Source organism: Xiphias gladius, chromosome 14 (assembly GCF_016859285.1).
Source record: "Xiphias gladius isolate SHS-SW01 ecotype Sanya breed wild chromosome 14, ASM1685928v1, whole genome shotgun sequence".
Taxonomy (NCBI): Eukaryota; Metazoa; Chordata; class Actinopteri; order Istiophoriformes; family Xiphiidae; genus Xiphias; species Xiphias gladius.
The window spans coordinates 5,316,365-5,338,686 of NC_053413.1; the positions used below are offsets into that span (position 1 = coordinate 5,316,365).

General features: G+C 38.4%; 1 protein-coding gene across 1 annotated transcript in view; it reads left to right on the top strand.

Moving 5' to 3' along the window:
- astn1 (astrotactin 1) overlaps window positions 1-22,322 on the top strand; it is a 409,363-nt gene that overhangs the window by 94,417 nt on the left and 292,624 nt on the right. Inside the window, exons 4-5 of the mRNA XM_040142993.1 lie at window positions 38-180; window positions 5,387-5,536. Of these exons, the coding sequence (XP_039998927.1) occupies window positions 38-180; window positions 5,387-5,536 (293 nt within the window). The remainder of the gene's footprint in view (window positions 1-37; window positions 181-5,386; window positions 5,537-22,322) is intronic.

Genomic DNA, 22,322 nt, shown 5'->3' on the forward strand with positions numbered 1-22,322 from the left:
ATAATGTGACACTAATTGATACCTACCTCATCCCTAGGTATGAGTACGACATAACCGACCTACGTCACCACCTGCAGCGGGAATGTATGAATGGTGGCGAGGAATTTGCCAGCCAAGTCACCCGTACCCTAGACTCCCTCCAGGGCTGTAATGACAAGAATAATATGGACCTCACACCTGGTAAGTTGACTGATGCACGTTACGGATGCACGGAAGGGTAAGGTCAGAGAAGAGAAAGTGTGAGAGTGTTGGAGGAATAATTTTTAAATTAACAGTGAATCAAATAGACTACCCTGATGCTCATCAGTATTATGACCAGAATGGGCACTCTGCCGCTACACAGCAGGGTGTGATGCATTCTGTGTTGTGGCGCATTCCTCCCATAACCACCATTAAACTTTTATGCGACTTGTGCCACAGTAGCTCTAATTCACTTACATTGTTATATATCCCAGACCCTGACATGCGCCGTTGTTACGAGATGATCGTTCTTTGCTTCATCTGTGAGTGGTGGGGATGTTATGGCTCATCGGTGTAGATGTATTGTGAAAGGGGTCACTTGCAGTGATGAACACACCGAGCATTCACAGAATTACTCTTCAGTCTGTGTGTAGGTTTTTTAAAACCCTTTCTGCATTTAGTTATGTGGAACATTTACTGCATTTTTCAGTCTCACCTCTTTATAACCTAATTTCCAGCAGCAGTACGCAGCTGTATTCAGCAAAGAAAACAGCTCGTAAAAATCCACTTTATTTAGGCCATTTTATTTTGCCACTTTAAGTTAATTGTTGAAGTGGCCAAAATAAATCAGTAAATGCAGGTTTAATGCTTAAGTTAAAGATGAGTTTTGTTATTTCCAGCCAGCATAAGGCCTGGTGCACATTGTTGTAATGGTTACATCTCTTTGGTACTTTTTGTGCAGACATTTTTTTGTCTTTATTTAATACCGCCAGTGCCAGTCTTGCTCATAGAATAGATGACTTGATCAGCACATTACTCTATTATTAACACATTGACAAGAAAATGTGTGTGGTTGTACCCTCATCTATACTTGAGCTTTTTTAAGTGTCTTTCAGCTTATTGTTTTTGTTTTCCAGCCCACAGCTTCACTGTTCTGGTTCAGTCTCACCCCTCTCATCAACCTTGTTTCTAGCAGCCACACAGAAAGGAATAGCAACTAGCTAGCGAAAGGAGCATTTAGCAACTAAAAGCCAGATATTTTTCTGAAGAGTTGGTGGGGATAAACATAGAAAAATAACTCCAGACGAACTCTACTGTTGCTGCCGTAACTAGGTTTCTATCCAAAATTTAGTACAAAATTTTACTGAATTTTGACAAAACCTGCAAAATAAAATGCAAATTAAAGACATCCACTACTGTGAATATTAGGAGTTGGTCCTTAATGCTAATTCTCCAGTTGGCTACCATTAAACTGTTGGATAAGAAGAGGGCCACAAAAATATGATGTAATTTAAAGACTAACAGTCCAATCTCAAACAGTTAAAAAAACAATGTAAAAAAAAATGATTACAGTAAATATGGGGAATGTTAAAGTTTCCTTATTGTTCCAAACAGACCTGATGTTTTTGTCTACTGCTGTTTTTTGTCTCTTCAGTGGAGCTGAAGTAAACTTCATTGGAAGTTTACGTCACATGCTTCATGTACTGTACGCCATGATTTATTCACGAAGTCTGTTTGGAGATTTCCTATTGAGATTATTTATTTAACTATTTTTACCCTTCCACTTAAAAAAGAAAAAAAAACAGGTTTTTCTCTGAAACAAGATGAAAGTGATAAAAGTAATTAGCATCCACTATTCTCTACTCCATATTTAGACACAGTGGTTTTGATTTTCAATGGAACATATTATTATAAATAATACAACAAATGAAAATGGCATGGCAAAAAAGTATTGGGATCCTTAACCTACTATTTTGTAGCACATCCTTTTGCTGCAATCAAGCGCTTTGATAGTAGCTCTTAATGAGACCTCTTCTCTTCTGAACTGGTAGTTAGTTCACTCTTCTCTCAGGTGTGATGGGTGCCATCTTCCAGCTGCGAGTTTCAGCTCTTTCCATTGATGTTAAGTTAGGTTAAGATCAGCACTCAGAGCAGGCCACCTCAGAACAGTCCACTGTTTTCTTCTCGTCCATTCTTGGGTGCTTTTAGGTGGATGTTTTGGGTCATTATCCTGGTGGAGGAGCCATGACCTGTGCCTGAGACAGAGCTCTCTGACACTGGGCAGTATGTTTTGCTTCAGAATTCCTTGGTATCTTCTGATTTAATTGTATCCTGCAAAGACTCAAGGCCCCCTGTGCCAGATTCGGCAAAGCAGCCCCGTAACATAACTGAACCTCCTCCATGTTTCACAGTGGGGATGATGTTCTTTTCTTTGAAAGCATAATTTTTTCTTCTGTGAACATGGATCTGATGTGACTTACCAAAAAGCCCTAATTTTAATTCATCTGTCCAAAGGACGCCCCCGCAGAAGCATTGTAGCTCATCAACATGCATTTTACCAAACTCCAGTTGGGCTTTTTTATGTTTCTCTTTTAAAGGTGGGGTCTTCCTGGGTTTTCTTCCATTAAGCCCACCTCTCATTCAGAAAGTGAAATATGGTGCCAGTGGGGACTTTTGTACAGTGCATTTGGAAAACATTCATACCCCTTAATTTTTTTCACAATTTGTTATGTGGCAGGCTGATTAAAAAAAAAAAAAATTTCCCTAGTGCGAAGATGGGAGAAACTTTCCCAACCGTTTCGGGATCTCTAGAAAAAGTTCTGGTTGTTCCAAACTTCTTCTTCTATTGAAGATTAATGGAGGACACTGTGCTCTTGGGAAACTTCAATGCAGCAGAACCTTTTTTGTTACCTTCCCCAGATCTGTGCCTCGACACATTCCTGTCTCTGAGCTCTGCAGGCAGTTCCTTCGACCTCATGGCTTGGGTTTCGCTCTGATATGCATTGTCAGCTGTGAGACTTTGTGTGGACAGGTGTGTGCCTTTCCAAATCATGTCCAATCAATTCAAATTACCACAGGTTGAGAGAAATGGGAGGCACCGAGGCTAAGTACAAAACTTGTATCTGTTTTGAAGCTTTCCTTTGTTCTTCTTCCAGCATTCGAACTATCCCTCTGTTCAATCTGGGGTTAATTTTTCCTCTTGTGGCCACTCCCAGGGATGTTGGCTGTGGTCCCATGAACCTTAAACTTCTTAATAATATTAGCAGCTGTGATCACAGGAACGTCAAGCTGTTTATAGATGGTCTCTGCCTTGACCATGCTCAGCATTTTTTTCTTCTTCCTCTCCTCAGACAACTCTCTTCTTTCTCTTGTCCATGTTCAGTTTGGTGCACACAGTGATACCAAAAAGCACAATGACAACCTTTCTCCATTTAATTACATTGATTAGCTGATTATAAGATCGAAGACGCCTGTGGTGCTAAATGAAGGGGTACCAATAACTTTGTCCAGGCCATTTTAGAAGATCTTTGTAGAATAAGCAAGAATTCATCTCTTTTCACAGCTTCCTTTGTTTTATTCTTTGCAAACCAAAAGCATGCAGGTATACATGACAGGCTTTAATTTCAACATTTTTCAGGAAGATTGAGCAATCGTTGTTTCAATTAAGTGTAACGGTACCAACACTTCCATCCACATCTGCAATTCTGTGTTTCCACTCAGGTTTTTTTTATGGGCAAAATGAAAATGTGTATTAAAAACAAGTACATGGAAGCCCACCCAGTGCCGGCTTGAAAAATAGCAGTTTCTAGCATTTTTACCACAGATTATACAAATTAGGTACTTGTTTATCTGTTTTCATAATGCAGACTTTACATCAGATGTAAATATTAAAACTGCAGATATTCTTTCAAAGAGTTTATTCCTCACATTTGAAATAATCAAAAGGTCCCCATGTCTGCCAAGAATTTGTTTTAGAGAATACATTTTTCATAATCAGTGGATGCTGGAGCTTCGCGTCACTCCCATAAGAATCATGCTATAAAGTGGAGTAGTTTTGATGCAGGTATACTCTCTGAATTTCAATTAGCAGCACATTCAGTGCTCTGATTCATCAAGAGACTGGTTATGCCTACAGCACTCTCACATGGTGTTCTTATAAAATCCAAACAGCCCCACCCCAGACGTGATCCTGTGCTTTATGCATTTAAGATGGTTAATGCGATGGGCTAGAGAAATAGACAATGCAGGAAGCAGTCCATGAATGGAATATTGAACACTTGGAGAGGTCACCCAGAAAATGGCATTGGAATTTCAACTAAAATAACAAAGATTTCAGGAATTTTTCTTTGGCTGCTCTGACCTTTCTTCTTAGTGAACAGGTAAAAAAAAAATAATGCTATGTCACTATTAACTCATGCCAGTTTTCACAGGTAAAATTTACATTGCTTCAATATGCTGTAGTCATGCAGTATAACTGGTAGAATGGCTGCTTTGTTGCATCAGGATCTCCCATGTAAATGTTATAAAATATTCTGCCAGTTTCCTGCCAGAGTTGTCTGCCAATACGAAGAGTAAAGAAGATAATAATGAGGCTCAAAAAAAGCAAAAATCTATTGCAGCAATGTCAAAGATAGTTGGTTTGCCAAAATCATCAATGGAATTGGTAAATTCTAAAGCAGAAGTTTACTTTGTATGCATGCTAACATTTGCTAATTAGCACTAAACACAAAGTGCAGCTGAGGCTTATTACATGATTACAATCACCATGTGTAATCACCAAAGTGATTATAATTTATCCTGAGAAAAACATGAATGTGTGTACCAAATAGCATGGCAATCCATCCAATCTGACTCAAAACCAAAATGTGGACCTCATGGTGGCCCTACAAGAAAAGTCTGGTTATCGCCAAAAACATATGAAGATTCAGCCTCTTGGGATTATGGATATCTGAACCATATGTCACAGCAGTCTATCCAATAAGTGACAAGACATTTTATTATCATATTTTATAATGTGACAAGACATTTTATTATCATATTCATGTCCTTAAATGATGTCCTTTTACTGTTTCTGTGAAACTTCATCTCTTCATATATACTAAACTGATGATTTCATCATCTGAGACTCATGTCTCAATGCTTTCTGTATATTCCCTTAATGAGAATTTTAATTTCATGCCAGCTTTTCTCACTCTTTAATTCTGGCTGTTTTACTCCCCCAGTAAACAGCATGCTGGATGTGTTTTCTTAGCATTACTTTACTTTATGCTTGCTATATTGAGGTTTAAAGACCTCCTACATCCAGCCAACACATTTTTTTCCAAGTGGCTGCTTTCTCAATTTTGAGAGAAAGCTTTCAGTTTGTGCCTCTACTACTCCTATTTATATATTTCCCCATTTGTAAATATATCTCGCTTCTCCACAGTGAGTGACAACACCAAGCTGGCACTAATGAACAAATACAAGGACAACATCATCGCCACAAGTCCCATCGACAGCAACCACCAGCAGAATACGCTGCTTCCACACAACACCTCCACTAGCCAACGCAAACGCCTCTCCAGCAACACCCGTGGTGAGTCCCTCTCTCACACAGATTTACCCTTTGACGAAGAATAAAAGAAAATAGATCACATCTAACACCACCGCTCCATGAGTCTACCTACTACCAGCAGCAACAAGCAGTGCCTTGTGTAATTATATTGTTTTAGTTTTACATCCAAATACTATGACTGTCAGGTAAAAGTCTGTTTCATCAGGTGGCCAGAAACGCCATTCCAAATTAATGCTAATGCTGCTCCGTAACTGCTTGATGTGCAGATTATCATCTGTTTGTTTGCAAGTTCACCATATCAAGTAAAAGGGTGATGATATGTCAATGTTGCGTTCACAAATTTTTTTTCGATGACCTCAAGAGGCAAAAGAAAAATAATTTATTCCCCAAATGTAGTGGAAGGTAGTTAGCCTAGCTTGCTAACATTACCACTGATTCCCCCTATATTAAATTGTTTTATGTTATTTTAACCCGCGCTGAGTCATTGGCAGCCCCTGAAACTCACTGCTGTTTGTCCCACATTTTAGAAAGGAGGGGATCTAGCTAGCGTTAGGTGTATTTTTTTGATGGGTCCATTTGTGGTGGTGGCAAAAGACCAGACTTTCAAAAGTCACAGAGTGAAAAATCGTCCTTTAACCTCAGCATTCAGATGGATACTTCTTGATTCAAACCATAAAACACAGTATTGTAAGGAGTCAGCGAGTAAAGAGGTGAGTTCTGAAATCACAGATGGGGCTAAGCAACAAGTGATATCAGCCCTACAGCTGGTTTACAACTAGTGTTAGTCTGTTCAAAAATGGCGGTTAGGCTGTTGGAATTAAATATTGCACCACTCTAATTTCAGTGCTGACACTGTCACTCAGTAACAAAAATCCATGCCTCTGGAGGACAATAGAAAAGTACATTAAATAAAAAATATATCTTTACAGTGTATATGGCTGTTGCCTGATAGACACACATATGTCTAATTCATATTATATCTATATCTAACATTACAGATCATATTCAAAGGCCATGGCACACTCAAACATGCATTTTTTCTACGGTGAAAATGTATATTTGCTTTCAATAAAAATGAACCATGAAGTGGAGATATTAGGTGTTCATCTCACAGCAGCATTGACCAAAGCCCAGCTGCACATATCCTTTATCTCCAAATGTTGATCTCTCATAGGTCTATAGCCTGCAAGAAGTCACGGTGAGTCACTGAATGCCACCACACAGGTTTAATTATTGCAACATTATGAATGCCCTTTGGAAAACTCCCAAGGACCCTGAGACATTTTCAACTCGTTGGACAAAAGTTATCAGTAATGCAGTAAAGAATACAAAGCTATGTCAGAAAATTTAAATCAGGATAAACAAGGTATTGGCAGCACACTGAGGATAAACCCACTGTTAAAATCCATATTATTCTGAGAGATGAATGCCCTTTGAACAGTGAATCAATAATAATGTTTAGTGTGAATGTGGTGTGAATGTGAAACCTCAAACGTAAATTTTTTTTGTTTATTGTGGTCTTTCAACTGTATTACTTTCCATATTCCCATTCAAAAATCAATCAATCAATCTGAGGTACTTTTTGTTCTTGTTGTCTTCATTTGTACTCCCCACTGTGGTCACCCCCATCTCCCCTCACTTCTGCCTGCGAGATTGGGGAAGAAAGGAAATGATGAGAGAGGTTATTGTTCATGAAATGGAGAGAGACTATCCAATTATGATAAACAAGAGAAAAAGAAGGCAGCGACATTTTTAAAATGTCATTTTGGAAATTTTGGTTGACCCCAGACCATAATTCACTTTCCTCCACACTTGGCTGCATGGATGCTTATTTCAGCCCAATTAAAAACAGTTCTCTAGTGTTAGTGTATGTGGAGAAACTTCAGAAATAATCTTATTTCTAGCAAAAAATAAATAATAAAAATTAAATGAATAGAGAACGCATTGCACAGAAATTCAATTCAATGGTCTTCTCCAAACTGTCAGGAAGGATTGTAATTGTAAAACTGTACTCAAGAACACTAACAGTGTATTCATCTCTATGTTTTATCACAGACACCGCCCATGTATTTGCTCTACCATTCATTCTTTTTAATTGTGTTTCTTGAATGATTGGTAGAAACCCAACATTATTCTTGGGACATTTTAGTTTCATGGTTTAAAGGTAGAACTGCTTGTCTTTTTCTTTCCTTCTGTCTGGCTTGCTCTGACCTTTACTGTTTCAGTGCACACCTTCAGCCACCAAGGCTTTCTTGGAAAGTGATGAGAGCTTGAATCAGACAAACAGAGTGGAGGAAAACTACATTCACCTAACCCTTTAATCAGTAATAGAGGGTGAGAACAAAGTGTGAATGCCGCCAACATCTTACAGCAAGTGGCACTAGGCACTGGTTGCAGTTCCAAATGGCAGTGTTGGAATAATAAAAACTTCAGTGCCCAGAAATCCTGTAACATGGTTTCAGTGAACTGCAAACACCACAGTGATGTTTACTTTCCCAGTTAGTCTGTGAGGCTTTATACTCAAGAGATGAAAGAGTCAAAAGGTCGAAGGACATCTTTAGCACTGTGTCAGAAATAAGAAACAAACCCAAAAAAAGAAACAGGCTCCTCCTTCATTTTAATGAGCTAAGTGTGTGGCACAGAAGGGGTGCTGACACAAAGGGGTTCTGGTAAAAAAGTTCTTGCCCTGGCAAGCATATTAGTTACTTATTATTATTAGTTACTATTAACTTGACAACTAAAGTAGTTCGCTTACTAGCCCTTAAGATAGTCTCTATGTCATCAAGCTTCTAGCATCATGTGTTTTGGGAATATGGAAAAATTAATTTAAAGTCAATGGCACAAAACGAGCCAGAGGTATGGTAGGTTGCTACCTATTCGTCCCTCGCTCAGTGAGTGTAGGGTTCTGTCGATGGTCAGTCAGTTGGTTCAAACCAGTTTTGTTACATGGAATGTTAGGGGCAGCAGATCCCCTAGGGGCCACCTAGCGAGATATATTTACAAATGGGGAAATATATAAATAGGAGTAGTAGAGGCACAAACTGTTTTGAGTTTGGGCGTATAACTTTTGCCAAACTTTGTCATATAGTTACAAGAGAGTTATGGCAAAGGATGCTCACACTCAGGGACATGAGATGCCATTAGAGTTGAAATTATGGCTGAGCATTATTCATACTCATATTAATTTATTCATGGACAGTGTTTGATAAATACAGTGAGTGTGCATACATTTCTGCCACTGGCTGGTGAGTTGGGACTCTCATTTGAAGTAATTTTGAAGGAATAAACTGAATAGTAAGATTTTGCTCCAAGAAATCTCTAACATGTACTATGTCTGAGAATACTATTATAAGTTCTTAGATATCCATAGAAAATGGACATTATATCATTGGAAACCAAGTTGCATTGTTTCCAATTGGTATTCTGAGAACTTTGTATGCCTAACAAAAAGCACTTTCCTCCAAATAATGCTAAAGATCCAGTCTCTTGCAATCTAAAGATCACTCTATCGCAGTCTAGCAGCAATCTCTTTCAATTTTAGGTTGTCTTCCTCAAGTAGTCCTCTTGTCTCTTGACCCTTGTCTCTTTCTCTGAATGCATCTGTGAGAGTTCAGCCAAGTCCTTGGTCTGCTTTGTTGTCTCCGTGCAAGCCAATCCACTGACATTACTGCTCCACGCTTAGAAAAAGAAAGGAAAGATCTCCTCCTAATTAATTTAGTAACATTTCTTAACTGAATTAATTACTATTAATTAATGTGCATTGATTATGATTATGTTTGTTGATTATGATTATGTATTACTGTATATACAGTACACAAACAGTATATACACCATTCAGCCACAACAAAATTGGTAACTGCTTTTAATGTTGTGGCTGATTGGTGTACACACACACACACACACCACCTTTAAATTTCAGAGCTTCCAGATACAGGATAGAAATCTCCAAACGCAGCTGCATAGGAATGAGGCTGTCTAAGCAGACAATTAGATCTGCCTCATGCAGTTTTGAGTCGCTGTTGTTGGTGTCTCCAGTCTATTTTCATCTTTGTCGTAAAATATGCACAAATAGAACTATTGTTGTTCTCAGTGGACAACTTCTGTTTATGTGTGAGGCAGCCATTACTGCATGGTGAGGTAATGACTCTTTCCCTTTTTGCTGAAGATGCCCAAGTGTCTCTCTTCACTCCATATGTCAGCACATTTAATGGACTCCAGAGTTACTTCTAAACCAACTAAAAGTACCAAAGGTGCCAAATGGGAGAAAGCAATGTCAGAGAGAGTGACTGGTGCAGCTCCAGGCCTGCGGGCCCCATCACTATTTCACTATTATTATTGCTGATCAGGTGTGTCATTTACTCCTAATTAGTTGTGGACCATCCGAAACAATGAAGTTAACAATGTCTAATTTATTGGATAAGGTTAGAATTACTTTACTTCTGCATACATAACAAAGGTTGCCTTCATAAATTTTCATTAATGCCAAAGACATAACAAATGTAGGAAATTAGCTCAGTTATAGATTTGTGGAATATTAGTATTAATATTATAATAATATTAATCAGAATTATTATTACCAATGGCATAGCCAATGAAAATATTTGTCCTCTGAGATGGATTTATAGAGTCAGGTGTAATAACACTAACAAAAATTTCCAATTTGCCAAGGAGAGTTTACTACCTTTTGGTGAAGAAAATGACTGACTAAGCAAGGTAACAAAGAATGTATACGCATTAGGGACTGTGATGTGAGCCAAAGAAAAACAGAGAATTACTGAACTTAAAGATACATATTTGCTACTACTACAAACTAAACAATTCCACAATAATGACAATAAAACACAAAACAAACGAACTAAAAACAATGAACAAAAAAATTGCTTGTATGCCATCCATCGACAGACATTCTTCCCCAGAGCTGGCCCTGACCTGTCTGGGGCAATTAGCACTCCTACCGGATGCATGAGCCATGGAAACGAATTCAAATGTAAAATATTATTTAAGTTATGGCTTGGCTGAATACTTGATGTTTATTATTTACCAAGAGCTGTGCATCCATATTGTCCAGTATGCCCAGCTAATGAACATTTTAAATATTTTCAGTACGTATTCAACAGTCAGTGTCAATCCATTGCTTTCCATCCTGCATTATTCTGGAGTTGTAACTAAACCTTGTCGGAGAGACTAGATAATCATTGTCTTGTTTTAAAATGATGTGAGCACTGCCATCACGCCCATATATTGTCTGGGCTGGTCCCCACAGAGGTTGCTTCTCCGAAGCGCAGGTTTCGTTCACGCACACGCATGTGAATGCACGTTCACGCGCAACGTGGTTATCTTTACCGCACTGCGGTTTATGAACACTGTTGCCTGTTGGTGTTTATCGAACGTGATAAATAGTTGTATTTCACTCTCACTTTTGTCAGGCACAAAGTCACAGAACAAAGCCCTGGGAGTGGCTGGCAAGCAAGACACAGACAGACCAAGAGACACGCTGCCCAGCAAGGTTAGCGAGACAGACAGGGGCATTTCAAGAGCTCTTGGGGGCCGTCTGGTGGCCACGGGGGCCTTAAGCACCACTTAGTGCGCTGACGCATTGGACCGACTCTTGTTCTTTCCTCTTACTTTTGATTAAAGTTTGATGAAAGTCTTTTTGGTCCAGAGTAAGGAGGACAATAGAGTGTGTGTGTATGTGCGTGTGTGTGCACATCACACATGCAGCTCATGATAACAGTTCCATTACTCAATCTCTTGTCCTTCCATTGTTACCCAATTTCTTTAATTTCAGATTTTATAGTAATCCATTCTGCCTTTTAGAGTTTTGGGCTGGAGAGAAGAATGGCCTTTGGCACATGTCAGCCATGGCTTGCACAACACCATTTCCCATGTCTGTCTGTCAATTTGATACTACATAAATAGAGGGGAAAATTATGAATTCACTGAAAACATGACTCAGTTTTGTGGGTATCTTGTCATGGGATAAAAATGAACTCATTTAGACCCCATTCAGAGTGGTATTTGTGTGCAAAGGAGTTGAGGGGATGTTAACATTACCCCAGCAGGTCAGTAATTTTAATTCCTTCCTGATCACATATGTGGGTATTTTTTCACCTCAACCCCAGCAATAATTACAGGCACAGTTACCCACAGTTTTTTTTGGTGAACTCGCTGGTCCTCCTGTAATTTTCTCCTTTTTTTAATAAAGTGGATCTCTGAGTTGTTTTCTGCAAGAAGAGCTGCTTACTTCTACTTTTTTCAGCACACCTTAAAATCTGACTTTTGTGTGAAAATGGAGGTCAAAAGTAATTCGATAGATGGAAACATGTTCACATCAACATATAGGCCTATTTGGGAACAAATATGACAGCAGAAAAACAAGACCCTGAAAAGCTCATCAAATGGACCGTTGTAAAGTCAGCTACATGTAGGTGCTGGTATTCTCTTTTGAGCCCTGTTGTTTAGCTTATATTCGTTGATGTTTTGGCAAATTGTGATCATTTCAGCATTTCATGCGACCTTTCAGATGAAGGGTGTGCCATATTTATGTTAAAGCATTGTTGTCCCTGTATGGAGCCCATCTTGTTATAACAGTCACAGTTGTTTGGTCCCTAGTTGAAAAAGGTGTCTTGTCACATATTGCACTGTGGAATCTTTCCACGCCAAAAAGTTTATTAAAACGAAGAGTGGTGGAAGCTGCCAAATCAGCTGTTCTAAGCTTTATGGTAAGGTTTTGGCTTTTGGTTTGATTCTCTCGCTGCTCAGATATTTAACAGTGCTTTCAAACCTCAGGTGTACTGTTTTTGGCCACTCCAGAACAAAAAGGAAATCTATGACTTTAAGGCTGTCGAAACTGTGGGTAAGCATTTTTATTTGTAATAACATCCAAACACATTGTAATAACACTCATAATTTGCACTTATTATTAAACACTTCGAGTTTATTCAGTGCACTACAGGCAGGTGATGGATGCATCAAAAATTACTGGCATCTGTATTTCTTCACTGTAAATTGCCAGCTCATCTTCCCTTTATTATGTCATGTTGAAGAAACAAAACAAACATAGAAAAACAAATCTGTGTGTACAAATGACTATTAAATCCTTTTATCATTCATTCTTTTCATAATCAATTAGGAATCCATAATGGGAAAATTAAAAACCAACTTGTTGTTTGGATATTCATTTATGAATCCAACACAAAACACAAATGACAACTTGTTTTTTGTCCTTTCAATTTTGTTTCTTGTGAAAGTTCATCTGATCACACAAGTGAAGACTTTCAATGTGAGATTTTCAAAATTACTTTGTTGGAATGACAAATCATTTTTCATTTTCCGATTTTGGATTCTCAATTGAATATGAAAAAAACAAATGATACACAGATTCTATTTCATGCTCTTGAATTGCTTAACTCGTGTGCATGAATGGAACATTTACTTATATACTTATCAGCACACAAACGTATGAGGGATTTAAGAATAAGACAGTATTGTTCAAAATCCTAAGTATATCCACACATTTCTGTCCAAAATCAATACAAAACTACATTACACTTTTAGATTAGATTGTCCCTGCCAACGTCCACTATGTACTTTGCACCACATTAACATTAACACCAACACTCTATACTGAGCTACTGTAGCAGCACAAATGGAAGTTCCAGATTGTTATAGCTACAGCAAGAAGGGAGGATCACACTGCTGTGTTAGCAGCAGGCTACCTGCTAAGTTTTGCTATTGAGCTGCCTACAAATACTTTTAATTGATACACTTTTTTATGGTTTTCTAGGTTACTCTGGGGGGTAATCTGCAGCTCATTTGCATTTTCACCCCATTTTTCATATCACTCTCCGATGCGGGTAAACATGTTCTTAATTGTCCTCACTACAAGAGAATTTTGTGGTCTGTAAACTGAAAACAAACATCTCAAGGATATAAAATCCACATTGACGTTGATCTGCTCCTTTTTTAAAAAGAGAAACACAAGTATTTTTGTCTTTAAAAAAAGATGAAAAACAAAAACAATCACTTGACTTGCTTTGATGCATTTCATTTTTTTGCTTCGTTAATTAAAATTGCTATTAATGATTGTATTTCTCTCACAAATTGTTGTTTCCGCAGCAGCTATTTGTGATATCAGTGCCGTTGTTGTTGCTGTGACACCCTTATTCTCTTTACTTGTTTGTTTGTATGTCCACTTCCTCTGTTACGGTAGATTGTCCTTCTGGTGCGATTTTCCTCTCTCGGTTCTAGCACCCTTCCACATTTATAGAGTTGTGGCGCATTGGACATAATAGCTTTTTTTTTTTTTGGTTTATAAGAGGTACTTGTGCCTGCTGTGCATGCTGAGTTGCAGGTGAACATCCAGCAGTGAATACTTAGAGGGGTCTGTCTTGTTTTCATGGCAGTGTTGAGACCAGCACCTTTTGGCTCTTGTTTAATGGCGAAGGCTGACAAATATCTAACGTGTGAGATTTAGTCTTAATTCCTTAGGAGACAGTTATTCTCCTCTGTAAACCAGGCAGGGACACGGCATTTCAAGTGCCATCCTGGTGAGAAAAGGGAGGAATCTGTCCTTCTGTGCTGAAACCTAACTACATGGAAGCATAAAGCTGAACCTCTGAGTCCTGTGATACAATGGACTTGTTTTTGGAAAGCCTTTTAAAGAACACTTACCACTAATTGGAAGTGTTTCAGACACTGATTTAGTAAACCTTCATAGTTGATGTATTAATGTCATCCCTTGCACTCGATATATTTAGTTTTGAAATTTGAATTTGACGTTGATCTTGTGCTATGAATGTTATTTCAGTAAAGTTCAGCTGCAAATGTCTGATAGGTTAGCTTGCACTTACCTCAGAAGCTGTAAGGTACATTTTCTCTTAACTGCCACTGAAAATACTTTTCTTCCTGTACAGCACAGAGGCATGCTGTTGCACTTAAACACTTTACATTATTGCAGAGCAGAACATCGGAGCCAACACTTCTTTTATGTTCTCTCCTCTCTGAAACCTGTGCAGCCACAGAGCTTTCAAGGGTGGCTCTGTTCTATTCAGGGTTTTAGAGAGCGCGTGACAGTCAAAGTTTCATTTCCTGTAGTTGCAAACGTGAAAATTCTAATGAAATATCTCCAAAATAACAGATGGTTTAGTTTGGTTGATTTCACCATTAGAGTTGGTGTTACAATTTTCTTGCTCAGTTTATTAAAACTGAGTACAAACATTAACTGAAAGCCACGTTGCACAAAAATAATCCAGATACTTTTCTCACAGATCTGAACCAGGAACACTGAAATTAATGACCTGAAAATTACACATAAACAGGACTGATTTTCAGCAGGCTAGTCTATTTTTTCCGCTTACAAAAACTTGTGCCATCATTTCTACAGTAAAATCACATACTAATTCTATACATGGTAGCTTTAATGCAGGGCTGGGGATGGGCAAGTCAGCGATATCTATCAACAGTCAGTGTTTTGGGATTCTAGGATCTCTAGATTTTCATTAGTGCTGAAATGATGAATTGATTAGTTGACTGACAGAAAATGCATCAGCAGCAATTCCGATAATTGATTAAGTCATTTATAAAGAAACAAGACTAAGGGTCAGGTTATGCCCAAACAGAACTAAAGTATGTTACTGTACTGTGGGCTGGATATCTGAAAGTGTTTATAGTTATTCTGAATGGCCACACTGGGAAGTGGACTGAAAAGCCGACCACCATAGAGAAGGGGAGATGCGGTATCGTTGAAATGCAAAATGGTGAACATTTTCAGACAGTCTCTCCTTGATGGCATTCAGAGTGTTGCACTCGGTTGTTCACACGAAAAGTGCCACAAATAGTTATGTATCAAATTAAAGAAGAGAGCTAGAGAGAGAAGTGCAAACCCTGAATTCTGTCTCTACTCCGCACAGCTGGACAATCATGGCCACAATCCAACAATCACATCCACCACAGGATGTAAATGTTGGATTGTCGGTTTCAAAGTTACAGAAGTGGTGGGACACAGACGCCCCTTGCTTGATGTCAGAAAGGTGTTGGGGCAGGGGGTTTCTGAAGTTATTCGACCATCTGACTTGCATTTCTGATGAAGCATACTGGCAGCTTACTTAGGCACAGCAGCGCTTTGAACTAAATACTAACCTCAACTTGCTGACATATTCACAGTGACATGCTAACACGATGATGTAGCAGGTATAACGTTGTTAACCCGTTAAGGTTAGTGTATTTGTACGCATTGCATGCAACTAGGAATGTGCATGATTAGGTGACTAAACAATTAAATATTACTGCCCTCGCTAGTTGGCACCAGAAATACTAGTCATTTGAACTAATTATTAATATTTTATTAATGTACAACGCCAGTTAACTGTTGCATCTAAGCTGTTACGTATAACGTAATATTTTGCACCATTGCTTCATTGTAGAGCTGCGCGTAGCACATTGATTCTCCCAGCCCACTCCTTGCCCCACTCTCTTTCTTTCTCTCTGTCTCTCCCACGAACACATTTACAATGGACTGTGTGTCATAGTTGGACTGGCCACCTGGAGAAATCTCGGATCAGTGGGCCGAGACCTGATGATGGCACTAAATGAAAAGTCAGGTGATCACCAGAGTCATCAAAATACATCCTGGAACAATGAATGTCTGTACAACATTTTATGCAAATCTGTCCATTAGATATCGTTATATTAAACCAAAAAAAAGTTAACCTGCTGACCCTAGAGGAAAGTCAGAGGATCCCCAATGTCTCTACACTGTAAAACATTTTACAGGAATTTAGTGGCATCAACTAATATTTTCTTGTTAACTTAAAATAAAAAACTTAAGTTTTGTTAATTTGAAGTTAATTCAACTTATATATATGACTTGTTCTAACTTTAGGTATTTTGACTTGAAATGATGAATTGAATGAATGAACTGCTGATAGTTGACTCAACTCATTAAAATTAAGTTTTTAAAGAAGTAAAACCAGCATATTGACAGACTGCCCAGCATGCATTGCTTGAGAGTTAAAACTCTCCAGAAATGCTCCGTTTTTGTAGTCTGAGGAAAGTAGTCATGATGTAAACTTGCTGTGTGTCTTTAATACATGCGAAGGTAAGTCATGGCTGTTTCTTGTCATAATAATGTAAATAATGCTAACCAAATTGAAGGTTGGTATTGAATTCAGTCCCTACTGAGTACACTTAGAATTAACAAAGTCACTGGATCAATTGACTGTTGGCTGAACCAAAGCAGCGGGGCTAGCACTATAAACGCGAATGTCCATGACTGACTTAGTGAGTGATGAAGTTACACCATTTGTCAGCTGACCAAATGCTGGAGTTTCCACATCAGCCATTGCTCTTTCAAGATGAACTGGCACAAACAGTTTCTATTGCGTCATTGGGGGGTGATTACAGGCAGTGTTGCCACCTTAGCACCTTTGTCGCTAGATTTACCAACTTTTCACAGCCCTTTAGTGGCTTTTCCTCACAAAAGCACCTAATTACAAATCTAACAACTTTTTGTACAAAAATTGGCTACTTTCGATAGACGAGAGTCGCCACTATTGCCCTGCAAGTGCGAGGGCTTTCCCTCCACAGGCACACCTATCTGTGGCCTCTTTCAACTGTGGCCTCTTTCAATTGTCCGCACAGTAGCTGAGACAGACGTCAATGAGCTTTAACTTCCTCTTTGACTGATCATTTTAAATGTAAATATAGCTGGAACCACAGCACAGCTGATGTCTTTATCTTATGTGTATGGTCATATTGTCAGACAACGTCCCAGTTATAAAATCAGGATTTTAGCAGTGTAGAGCAGCAGCTTGGAAATGGCTTGGAAGTGACTGCTGGTTAACATGTTGTCTTAATAGGCTGCGTTTCAGTCGCTATTTCATACTTGTTCTGTTGTCTGAGAACAGAAATAGAGAAACATGTTAATGAGAAAAGCTTATTGGGAATTCGACTGTATTAAATTATTGAATATGCGACCACAGAGAGTAGGAGAGAAACAAACAGATAAAGACCAGTCCAGCCACATACTAGGTTTTGGCTTAGTCATGTTGTCTTTGTACTGACTGGTACAAAATGGCTTCAACAGCTGCAGCAGAAAGGTTCTTCGTGTCAAATGTGTTTCTAAGTTTAACAAACTTAAAAGGACTTGCAGTGTGGAATTTATCTTTTATACCACATCACAAGCCATTCCATCCAATAGCTGTGGAGGCAAAAATTTCAACCTCATATCAAATGATCATCAAAGTCAGTGGGATTCATTCTCTGGGGACTGTGAATGTCTCTACAAGATTTTATGGCAAATCATCCAACAGTTGTTAATATATTTCAGTCTGCACCAAAGTGGTGGACTGACCAACTGGACCAAAACTGCCATACATAGAGCTGTGCTGCTAGCATGGCTAAACACTTCCAAGCAGTTGCTAGTTATGTGGCTTATCTGCTTTTCTTATGTCATGGCTGGACAAAAAGAGCAATCTGAAGATGTCATTAATGGCTGTTAGAATATATTATTTTTAAAAATTTCTTGATTAAACAATTTAATGAATATTACTAGATTAATCAATAATTCAAATATTCATTAATTTCAGTCTACTTAGACTAGAAAGAATACAGTTTCACAAACAGCAATTACAGGCCCAAAAACTGCAACCAAAAAACTAATACTTCCTGAATCCCATCCATAGCTTTAATTGAAGTCTCACTATAAGGCTATGACCTTCCTTAATTATAAATGCTCTCATATGGATTTTTAAATTGTTCGGGAGGATTTCAGGCACTTACCTAATTGGAATGAAAATTCATTGTCTGTGTTTTGTTCCCCTATAGACTACACAAAGCTTTCCCAGTTTCATAAATGGTGTTTCTAAGCTCCTGTCATTGATCCTGCCCAGATGTGACAGTTTCTCAATACTGATTTAATGTCCGTGTTTGTTGCCTGACATATTTTCCTTAGAGTTCTTTACTCTCACTGGACCTGCTCAGTCTAAAGCCGTTTTCACATATGAACTCTGGACAATGTCTGGAGAATCAGGTCCGGACATTTTCCGGAGTTGCCTTTTCACACATGCAGCACACAGCCGGAGACTGTCTATGTGAGATGTGTTCACACTTACTGGAAATACTTTGTTTGATTTAGGCGAGGGGTTGAGCCTGGTAGAACGTGCAGGAGGCAGTATAGAAAACGTCATCAATATGCCCACTCGCTCACTGTGAATTCTTCAGACAACGACCTGCTCTTCACACATTTGCATTGGAAGGGTATATCTGTGTCTGGTTCAATGACTGTATATAAAGATAAATGACGTGTCTCCACTGGCAGTGGCATTTTTGTACCCATCGTATAAAAATTAAGCCAAAATATCCTGGGTACTGGTACTGCCACATTGTGCCGGTGACGCCATTTTGAGCTGGAGTCTGCGCAGTAGTGATCAGTGGGTTGCGCCACGGTATCGAGGTCCCGCCCATACAGCCGCTGATTTGGACATCTGTGTTCACACATATAGCTCCTCCAGGTAAAGTCTAGAAAAGGTTCAGGGTTTTAGTGCATGTGTGAAAACAGCTTAAGAGACACTCTTGCATTATCTGTGTCCCAAATCATGGCCACCTATCTCGTCTGCATTTCATCACTGAAGATATTCGAACAGACTGTCCCATTCTAAGTCTCAAATGTGGGCAAGAACTGTGTCCTTCTTTTACCAGTATTTGAAAGACACATTTGCCCTTTGTGACCCTCAGTATCTCACAGTCCCTTCAAGAAAGCTTTTGGAATATGGAACCTTTTTAGAACTTGTTTTTAGTCGACTTGTATTGTACACTCGGTTACCATGAAGTTTGCTGGATCTTGCCCTTTTAGTTACAGTTTTATTGACCATTTGCTAAATTGCTGCTACTAAACTTGAAACCTTTTCAGCCCTCCTGCTTGATGAGGACACAACATTATTATTTGTTCTCTGTTAAGCCAGAGCGTCTCTTTTGCAGGAGAGAATTGGGATGTAAACCCACTAAAAAAACATGAGTCATTTTGGTATTGTCCTGCAAAAGACCATATCCAAATACGTGTTGTGTGTGTTTAGCTATTAATTTAGTCCCTAATGTTTTCCATCTCACATATTGTATGTATATCATCCATTGTTGTCCGTCTCTACTTTTTAAAATGACTAACTTTGAAACAGTGTCACTTACCCAATTATATCCCCAAATATTACCAAGGAGCAAAATATAGATCAGTTACTGCATCCAGTTTCTACACAAAGCTCTGTCAAGCTGTCACAGATAAATAGAAATTTTGTCAGTAGTGTTAGGCAAATGTTTATTTACATTCTGTTTAAAATAAAATTTTATTCATCCTGGAGGGAAATTATGTGTGATAATCGATATTTATGACACTTATCAAGCAAAAGTACAAAATTAGGTGGTTCCAGCTTTTTCAAATGTGAGGGTTTTCAGGTTCAACCCACTAACTTTCTGTCCTCTGAAGGCTACATCTTCATAGGCTACATTCACTGAGGTGGATGAGCCTTGAATTGGCATGTGTCTTTTGTATTGTCATATTTCATGACAACAAATGTAAAACGACATGTTTCCATTTCTGTGTTTAAATACATTTATTCAGACCTTGTAGCAAAGCAGATCATCTCTGTAAGGTCTCAGTTCTCATTTTCCAACTGTGTGTACTATAAGAATGAAATCTTTTTAAAACATAAAGAAATTATGTTTGATGTATAAGGAAGATGGTAGAACACCCAGAGTTGTGCTAATACTACTTACTTTTTCCTTCTACACAATGTATTGCAACCACAAGGCCTACTGTATATACAGTACAAACTATGACAGGGCTGCAACTTGATGAAACAAAAAGAATATATATAGCATCCCCTAGCTGATCATTTTCTCCTATGGGTCAGTATAACAATGTCGGTCGGTCAGCCCGCCACTTCGGTCCAAACTGATATATCTAAAACAGCTATTGAGTTGAGGATCAGTCATTTTTGTACAGATATTCACTGTCCCCTGGGGATCACACCTAATGATTTTGGCGATCCAATGACTTTTCCTCTGGCGCCACCATGAAGTTGAGATTTCTGGTTTCCAGTGAATTGTCTCAACAATTATTGGAAAAATTGACACGCAGCTTGATACAGACATTTATGACATGACACAAACTTAATTAAAATAATTTCAGATAAAATAAATACAATTTTCGTAGGGAAAAATGCATTGCATTCTTTCAGCATGATGGAAATTAAACTAAAGCCTACTTATTATTTGTTCTCATTTTGTGGCTATTGGAGAATATTTTTGCTGGAAGAAGTACCTCCTTCTTCCCCAGTTTAGTGCAAAGAGATTTTATTTGTCTTCATTTCACTGCAGAGTTTTAATATCATGCTGAATAATGATCCAAAGGACTTTGTTCCCTGCCAGTAAACATTTCTGGGGGGAGAGTGTGCAGTGAATATTGCTTTATTATTAAATCAGTCGTGTGAAATGCTGATGAAACAATGGTGTCATCAAAAAAAGCCGTCCCACTTGTGAAGTAAAGCAACACCAACATCTGTGCTGTCAGATAGTCATGGCTGCCAATAATATTTACACTACATATTCATTAAGTGCATATTGTTATAAAACCAACAATATGAAAAAACCGATGAAGCTGCTGTCATGAAAAAGTACTTCTCAGTTTGTTACATAAGCATTGCTGCCAACAGTCTTTTCATTCCCCCGTTGTTTCTGAGGGATCTTCTCCAGTTTAATCAAATTCTTTGTCTTGTTTGGGGATTTTTAGAGCCCTTGTCACTGAGCAATGTTAGCATGAATTTTGTTTCGATTCACATATATCCCGCTGAGGCAGCAAATCCTTGCTGCTTTGATGGATTTTCCCCCTCACTTTGTGATTCGCATTCCACTAACACTTGTAAGACAAGCTTGAATGCATGCCCTCTAAATATAGCTAATGCCTCTGCTAAAACACACTCAGCTGAAATGCATTATGGACAAATTTTTATTGTAAGAGCAGTTTGTTTATCCAATTGTTTTGCACCCACTTTATATCAGTCCTCATCCTTAAGATCATAATGTAGTTCTAAATGACAGATCAGTGAGGCTCCATTCACTGTTGAACAGAGGGACAATTACTATCTCCCTGAAATGCAAAATGGAAAATCACAGAAGAGTGTGAATGGGCTTATTTCCCCAAACAAAGCCATTGATTCTCCCATCTTTTACATTTATCCTGCACTCAATCCTTGCATGTGAAATAGCACTTTTCATGAATCGTCAAATGAAAAAGGTAAAAACAAACAAACACACGTCATGTTGGTATTGTCCTACAAAAGACCATATCCAAATACGTGTTGTGTGTGTTTAGCTGTTTGTTTAGTCCTCGTGTTTTCCATCTCACATATTGTATGTATACCAGCCATTGATGTCCATCTCTACTTTTTAAATGGACTGTGAGACAATGTCACTTACCTGATTTTATCCCAAAATACTACCAGGCAGCAAAATATAAGATCGGTTACTGCATCCAGTTTCTACACAAAGCTCTGTCAAGCTGTCACAGATAACTAGAAAGTTTGTCAGTAGCATTAGGCAAATGTTTATTTATCCATCAGAAGTACCAAATATTACGTGGTTCCAGCCCTTTCAGGTTTTCTCACTTTTATGTGATTGTACTGTACATATAATGGTATTTGGTTTTAGACTGTTGATGAGACAAAAAGTGCTATTTGAAGAATTATGAATGATGAGTACAAGACCATCTTGGACTCGTGTTGGGCAGTTTTACCTATTCTCTTTCATGTAATTATAT